The sequence below is a fragment of the Pteropus alecto genome, unplaced genomic scaffold (assembly GCF_000325575.1).
Source record: "Pteropus alecto unplaced genomic scaffold, ASM32557v1 scaffold65, whole genome shotgun sequence".
NCBI lineage: Eukaryota > Metazoa > Chordata > Mammalia > Chiroptera > Pteropodidae > Pteropus > Pteropus alecto.
This window is the reverse complement of record NW_006439191.1, coordinates 5,196,688-5,205,273: the sequence shown is the minus strand read 5'-3', so window position 1 is coordinate 5,205,273 and position 8,586 is coordinate 5,196,688. Positions and strand designations below refer to the sequence as shown.

At 38.0% G+C, this 8,586-nt stretch overlaps 1 protein-coding gene across 1 annotated transcript in view; it reads left to right on the top strand.

The window, feature by feature from the left end:
• The window catches only part of USH2A (usherin), a 564,162-nt gene that overhangs the window by 325,359 nt on the left and 230,217 nt on the right, over nt 1-8,586 (top strand). Inside the window, exon 36 of the mRNA XM_025049837.1 lies at nt 2,118-2,280. Coding sequence (XP_024905605.1) covers nt 2,118-2,280 — 163 coding nt within the window. The remainder of the gene's footprint in view (nt 1-2,117; nt 2,281-8,586) is intronic.

The following is an 8,586-nucleotide window of genomic DNA, read 5'->3' as shown; positions in this document are numbered from 1 at the left end:
CCGATGTTAGATAACACTGGTGACATCTTAGATTGGGGACTCCATGACAGCGTTTAGCCCTGGAACGTTCACTGAATTTAGTCCGCTAGGGAGCCTCTTAAGGATAAAGTTTGAAACTCTAGGTCACTACTCTTTCGCACGGTTAAAATGCTGGTTTGGTTTCTTGGTGATGGCATGCTTATGCAGATAAACACACTCAGACACACATTCATTTTTTACAAAGAAACACATAAATCTGTTGACACATCTAAAGTTCAGTCGCAATATATATAATGGTCATGAAAAGTCTATGTGGAAAATCTCCCTTGTCATGCCTCCTTGGGAAACACTTATTCCAGTAAGCCTGAGCTTCCCCAACTATTACAAAAGTAAACAAGGCCGACTTTATAAGGGTCGCTGTGAAAATTTAAGTGAAATATCAGTTATACAAGAGTTTTTGGCACATGATAAGAGTTTTATTAATGAAAATTTTATTAAAATGTGTGTTTTCGTTACACATTTGTTTTCAAAAAAATTTTTGTGTGTGTATGTGTCCAGGGAGGTGTGTCACAGGTTTCCAGTGAGAACCAAGCCAACCTTTCAGAATGCCTTTTACTTAACATTCTTTCTAAGGCAAGGTGGATAATCAAAAGGTAAATTAAAAAAAAAAAAAAAAAAAGACACTGAGTCAACATAAAACAGTACAATTGCCAAGTGGAATATAGAGCAAAAACTAGAATATTTTATCCAGATACTTAAAAAATTTTTTTAAATATGTCTATTTTGAAATAACTAGATATCTGAAGGTAGTAACTGCCCTTAGTTCTTCAACTGTTTGAGTCTCATTTTATTTGGAAACTTTTTGAATGTAATGATTCAAACTATATACATAAACATAATGAAGCCAATTGCATTAAAATGATAAATTGATATTTTTCCAGCCAAGCTTTTTGATCTTTTTTTTTTTTTTTTTTTTTTTTTTTTTGGTATGGCTACTGGACTAAAAAGAATGGAGAGGAGGTATAGATCTAAGGAACCCCAGCCGTTCTCAGATGAAAATAAGACATGTCGTGACCTCATACTTATTAAACATTAACACTGTCTTTTTTCACGTTTATTTTTATAATTGGGAAAGTGTAGGCACCCTAACAAATGACGATTTCATAATTGAGAATGTTTGCCTGCCTAAGGAGTTCACGTTCGATCACCTCCTGGCGAGGCATGGGCCTTCACTTTGAGAATAAGGTCAAAATTATCAACATATTCAATAAATCTTAAAAGGTGAAACATTTATAAGTACTTATGAGTTTGTGGTGATTAGCTAACAATTTAAGCCAGTTATTTAAAGTTGCTAAAATATTCTGAACCCCTTTCTTCTTTCTTACAACTTCCTCTTCTTTGGTCACTAGTCATTTCATTTTTTTAGCTGGTAAAATCTTTCTGGCCGCTGTACAGTTTGGGATTCATTTCAAAGTCTTTCTCTTCAGTTAATCCATCTTTTGCCCTTTTCTGCATAGGTTCATTAACACTGTATTAATGACATTTTCAACTGTTTTTGTGATTATACCTTAGGGATGGAGTCACTTGGGCACATTTATTTTTCGATGTCTGGCATGATGCCATCTCTACAGACCTGGTAGCATCGCAGCTCAGAACAGTGTGCGCGTCTGTGTGGGCGGGGTGAGGGGGGGCGCACGTGTGCACATGTGCATGTCATGTGCTTGCTGTGACCTTTGACAAAGCCCAGGAGTCTGTCACTCCAGTCAAGATCTTAAAAACAGATCTTATGTATGTCTTTTCTTTTGCTATCACATAAGCACTGTTTTTAAGCAGTCCTAGAAATAGTCTGTGGATATGCACAGCCATAGACACAATCACAGTGTGATTTGATCCACTTACTCCGAAAATCACAAACAAACTGCCTCGGTCAGAAACTCAAACTCTAAGCTTTAACAGCAGGAGGAGGAAAACATGAGATGTGCTTTGATCCTGCTGACAAAATGAGGTATTCATACAAGATGCTACTGTCAAAATAGTTTACTTCACAGCAAAAAAGAGATTCTTTGAAGAAATAGGCTCAAAGTGAAGCATGTACTTATTTTATTTGCAAACAAAAATAAATCTTTTCATACTCACAGGTGGAAAATCGAACTCTAGAAGCTCCTCCCGAAGGAACAGTCAACGTGTTTGTCAAAACAGAGGGATCCCGGGTTGCCCACGTGAGGTGGGAACCACCTTTTCATCCAAATGGACCCTTGACATATCTGGTCCTTTTTACTGGGATGTTCTACGCAGATCAAGGTAACGTGTGTGTCATTCGTTAGCTTTAATAACACGAGAAAATAATTGAGTTTTCTTTTGAATTCTTTCTTTTAAACCACAGATTTTAATTTCTTTATTTTCCCCCAAAATATGATGAACACTTCTCACTGTGTGGGCCACAGAGCAGCAGCAGCAGCTCCAGCTGAGAAGCTGTAGCAAGGGTAGATTCTCAAGTGCGACCCAGTACTCTGTGCTTTGGCAAACCCCGAGCTGGTTCTGATGCCCACTCACGTTTGAGAAAGATGGTTCTCATGTATATTCTCTATTCCTTTCCCCTAGAACATTATTCATGCAAAGTTGAGCTTTAATTTTTCAGTTCATCTTAAACTGTTTTTGTTGTTGTTGCTGCTTGTTTGTTTTTGGTCACCATTTTGGCATTTCTAAACTAAGTTGGCAATGCCGGTGTGTGTTTCGACAAATTAACTGGATGTGGATTAAACGACAGGATTTCGTGAAAGTTATCAAACAGTATATGATTGAATAAGTTAGGTTAGATGTGGTTAGGTGTGATGCTTGTTTTAGGCAAACCCTACCATAGAAAAAAGCAGATGCATAGTTTACTGGAAACCTAATTTTTATTATGAGTGTTTAATAATTTCCAGAGGTAGCCATACTATTTTTAAAGGAGACGTTTTCACCGTTTTTTATAGTTAGTAGTAAATATGCAATAACTTATTCTTGGTCATACTTGCTATTAACAATAAGATGTTTCTCTGACTTTAAAACATTTCTTCATTTCTGAATTATCTACAACTGTTTATAGGGCTTAACGACACTCTCAAAGTGTAAAACCAGGTAATTTCCGAATTTGAAGGGAGTATTCACGTCTGCGTACTGTTTGGCACATTTGAGTGCATGTCAGAGTGAGCTAATCCCCTCAAGGATTGGTGTGTCCCTCCTGTATGCAATCGCGGCTCTGATGTGTTCTTCTGTGAAGCACTTGTACGATTATGAGGTGAAGGAGTGATGATCGATTTGGAAAAAAGGAGCAGCATTTAGGCTGGACCCATCACAGCCCAGCTATTTCCGCCAAGGCAGCTGGGTGAATAATGCAAGAGCCATCGTCCCTCTTGTGTTTAATCTTGCATTGTTTTTGTAGAGAAAATTTCTGCTTGCCTTCTAAGTCATGTCATCTCCAGTTGTCATCCCGTCTCCCAGACCATCAAAACGGGATTAAATGTTGCAAAGCTGCGCAGCCAGAGAACTTTCAAAAGTCAGAACCCATTTGCAGAGCAGCCCTTGTAGAAAATGTATTCTGTTCTCGACAGAATTTTCCTTCAGTTCTTTCCACTGAGAAGTTTACTGATTTCTCCCAGTGGAATCTGCTGGAATTTATCGGTTCATGGTTGGCAGTCACAGATTAAGGTAAATGTCGATTCGTAATGACCCTCTACATGTTAGTATTGCAGTAAAGCTGGGCTTTTATGTCAAAGATATCGGAGAGGGAGCTATTACACATGACAGGGGTGATCAAGGGACTCCAGACCAAGGCAAGCATTATTAAATATTGACTAGTTCTGTGATTTATGTAGAGCTGGAGGAAAAAAGTGACTTTTTAACCATTATATATTCTTCAGCAACGAAAACCAGCCATTTATCTCCTGCTGGTAATAAAGAACAGAGTGCCTGCATATTTTAGTGGGAGGAAAACCTAGTCTTATAAGTGAGATGAACTCCTTCATGATAACATTTCAGTTTGTTAATTGCCAAAAGCAAAACAGACAAATTGGAAGCAATTACAAGATTTGACTTAAAGAGTTTGGCAGTGTGCGTTCAACTCTAGGGTTGGAAGGGGGCAAGGTTGCAAGCAGAAGGATCATCTTGGGATGGACCCCAGGAAACTCATTACATCGGTTCACTGTCACTGGAACTCTGATGTCCAGTGTTAAGTAACAGGATTTCAAATATTGTCTTGTCCTGACACCCATCAGCAGCTCGGTGACATTTATACTGAGGATAGGGAGGTCCGCATGACTGTCCGAGAAACAAATTAAACATTAATTCATCAAATTTATTTAAGATATCATCTGTTCAGTAGATTTATACAAATTTTATTGAATCGTCTAATGGCTAACTGGTTATTTCCTTGACGTAATGAACTGTATTTCATCCTTCCCTGTGAAGGCTGATGAAGAGGTGGTGGTGGGAATGTATAGGGCAGGGAAATGCAACTGGTAAGGAGGAAGCTTAACTTCACATTGAGTGTGCCCACAGCCACGACACTATTTTGTGGAGCAGAAAATCGGGCTGGCTCTCTAGGACACACACACAGGACCCTTTTGTATATGTCAACTTAGATCCTGAACTACAAACTTTGCAAAGTCAACGTTAGATTTTGTAACAACAAATGAGGCAGCCCACATCAAAGTGGGATTTCTTAAAAAGTATTTACTTCTGACCAGGTATTATAGTCTTTATAGTCTCATGAATCAATATTTGAAAGATAGACAACGAAAAGCAGTTAAAAGTAGCAAAACTGTTCTGCAGCTCAGGAAACGAATGTGCTCCATTTCTTACATACGTCTAGAAATACTTTACATATATGCAAGCAAATATCTATGTATTTCCCCATTCACAAATAGATATAGTCTTCCTCCCGTACATGCAACCTTTTACACAAATGATACCAAACTACGCACACTATTTTACACTGCACTTTTTTTTTTAGACATGATAATTTCAGAGACCTGTCACATCATCAGTGCCTTCGGAACGTCCTCATTCTACAACTTCATACTGTTCACTCGTGTAGATTACACCATCATTGGTTTAACCAATTCCCTATTCACGGGGATTCTAGTCATTTCCAATCTTTATTTACATTATTGTAGTATTTTAATTATTAAAGCTCTAAAATATATTTTAAAGTCTGGTATGTCTAGTCCCCCTCATTATTTTTATTTTATAGACTTTTTCTATCTTTTTTTAATTTTTTTCAAACAATATTGATGAGTTTCTACTCCACCCTCCCCCTCCCCAAAAATCCTGAAGCTATTTTTATAAGGATGGGGTTAAATTTATAGGTTGATTTAGGTAGGATTAATATTTCTATGATATTGGGCTTCTGCAATCAATAAAATTACACTATTTGTCTTCTGTGCCTCTCAAAAGAACTTAAAGTTTTCTTCATAAAGATCTTATACATTTTTGTTAAATTTATCTATTGCTCTTTTATAATTATACGTAATATGTAATTATAAGTTATATGTAAATCATATATATTGATAGATAAGTTAAAAGAGCTACTTTTTTAAATGATGCATAGAGCTTATTCTCAGATACCTGTCTTTATAAAGGCATACCTTCAAATATTTGTATTTATTGGATGACATAAATGATATCTTTTAACTAACCTCAACAAGCATCTGTGGCTGTTTTGCTACTAGGATTCGTTGTCATTTTCTCTGTAGCACAGAAATTTCACCAGGTGGGAAATGATAACCTGATTAATTAGACCGTCAGCTAGTTTTTAATCAAACAAATTTGAGGCGTACAAAATGACACCAAAAATGGGACCTCAGAGATCTCTACCACCATAGAATTTGCAAACAAATAGAAAAGATAAAGCAGGCAGACCTGGCCACGTCATTCTCAAGTGTGTGAGGCAAGAGAGAACCCAGGTGTTGGCATGATGAGTGAACAGAGCTAATTGGTGGAAGATTTTTGGAAACACTGGGCCTTACTCTTTGCTTTCAGCAGTGGATTAGAATACCTTGAGTATGCAAACATAGTGGGAGAGAATAACGGAACGAGCACAAGCAAATGTGACTGGCAAAAATTAACAGATGGCCCAACCCACACTGCAATATGTTAGAGCACAGTTCTGCCTTTTCTTAATGTCTTCCTTAAAAATAAGGACTGGCACTTAGTTCTGCTGGATTCTGCCCAGTTTGAAACATCCCTTTCATTCCGAGGAGCCTAAAATACAAGTTAGTTTTTTCTAGGGTCTGTAAGTACCATTTCCTGCCCTGGAATGAGCACTTCGCTCTGCAGCTCTCAGAGTGTGCCATTCACCGTGTGCGGGGGACAGTCACCCAGAGAGCAGTTCACGTTTTCTTTCTTCTTTTTTTTTTTTAATTTTTCTCTTCACATGTATGAATTAACTAACAATTTCAGTTATAGGTAACAGGTATATAAACGTTCGTTATGAAACAAATCGAGTGTCCTTTTAAATAAAAGAAATGTGTAAATTTAGGAATAAAAACTAGAATAACTGGCAGCATAGTAGTAAAAATACGGCTTATGTGAAGCTTTGTAAAATTATTTTTTTATCTAACTGGTAGGTGAAGATAATGTGTGGTTTTGTCATTATGGTTTTATAATTATTTGACACAGTTTCAAAAATATTTTCAACTGCAAACTTTATAAAACCATCTAATCATAAAGAAGGAAAACAAATTAATATCAGTGAAAGAAAAAAATGTATTGTGAGGTCCTACAGAATATTTTTACAAAGGTCAGCATCTTCGCTATTACACTAGATTCTTTAGATCCCATACACCGATTCTGTTCTTACTAGACAATATCTAATGCTCTGCTTTTTTCTCGAGCAGTTACAGTGGAGTCCTCTGCAAATAGTTAAACTCTTCATTATCCTTCCTTTTGGATGAACTGGGAAGTGATCTTCCTTGCTTGATACTTTGACAGATTGTTTTGTGTCTGAATTTCTAAGGCAAAGCTCCAGGGTGTGCTAACTGCTGAGTCCTTTGTGCACTGTTAACTCACCTGCTCCGAAAAACGAGATTGCAGCTTAGTTTTCATCTTCCGACACCTCTTTCTTCCAGTCCCTTATGTTGTGTCGTGGCACAGCATAAAGATGTTTAGCTGAGAAAGAGAGTGTGGAGGACTGGGGGGAGCGGGGGAAGTAAATGAAAATGATCCTTTAGACTTAGTGAAGGGAAACATTTTTTTTTTTAAAGAGTGATTTGGTAAATTCATACTGGTAAAACTGAATTATTTTCTTGATCCCTAAAAATTCTTCTTTCTGAATATGGAAAGGTACAAGGAAGAGGTTTGAAGAGTTTTGTTTCCCGGTGTGGATACCTTCAACCAGGAATGGATCTTCACAAAAGGCACAGTGGAAGGAGAGGATAGGGAGGGAAGGAGAAGAGGGGGAAGGAAACGTGGGGAGGGAGGATGGATGGACATGGAAGAGAGAGGAGAGAGGGAGACAGGAGTGACGGGAGGGAAAGCAAGTCATGAAATTAGCATTAATCAGATGCTTTCTTTGCTCGTAAGAACAGATGGCCCTGAAAAAAACTTGATTAGTTTCGAAGATTGTTCTTAAAAATGGAAATGGAAATTTGGAAAGAATATATATGTATCTACGCACACACACGTAATAGTTGTCCTGTTCGGAATGGCTCATCTTCTCACCCCAATAGTTTTTAATGAAATAAAATAAATTAAATAAGTTCGGAAAAAAAAAGAATAGCCTACTTTCCCATATTTTTACATACTCAGTTTTTAATTTTTTTTACAACGAATGTACGTTACTTTTGCAATAAATTTTTTTAAAAGCTGGCAAGCGCAGACAGTTCTAGTGTGGAGTAGTTTGGGGTGATCCCAGCTGGTACTGCTCAGAGAGGGGAGAGCCGACGGGGGTCGGAAGCCCTCAGGTAGGAGCCTACAGAAGGATGAACGGGCAGCTTCACAGAAATTTCAATGGTTATCCAGAAAAACTCGGTGACATGTATAATGTTAAATTTCCCTTCTCGTATTTTGCCTGCATTTCTTTCTCCACTAGTTGTCAGTTGTCATCAAACAAATGACAGCTGTTTAGGACTGAGACAGAAGGCTAGTGTTGCGGAAGGACTGTGGGGTGGAAGAGTCTGGTTTCTTGAGGTTAGAATATAGGAAGCAGGAGCATGAAGTTTTCTCTACAGGGGCTACCTGTGGAAGGGAGTGGGGGCGATTTAAAGGCAGAATAGGGTTTTTTGTAGGTAGAAAAGGTAGAAGAGTATAAATATGATTGCCCTCCCTATTCCTCAGTCTCTGACAGGTAAACTTTTCCTCCTTGTATTATTGGAGTCACTGTTTCATTCTGATGTCAGCATCTAGCGTTTGCTCCTTGGCGTCCACTTCCATCTAGAAACAAAAGAAAATAAAGGGGAACGGAAATGACACAAGGGAGGACAGTACTGTCGGGTGTAACTGAGATGACTGCGTCTTTTTAACCACCTTCAAATACCAGCACCCAGAATAGGCAGCTGCCGGTCACCAGAAACGGCGCTTTAGACTGTCAGTTATCTATGTTCAAACACAATGAATCTCTAAAAAAATCGC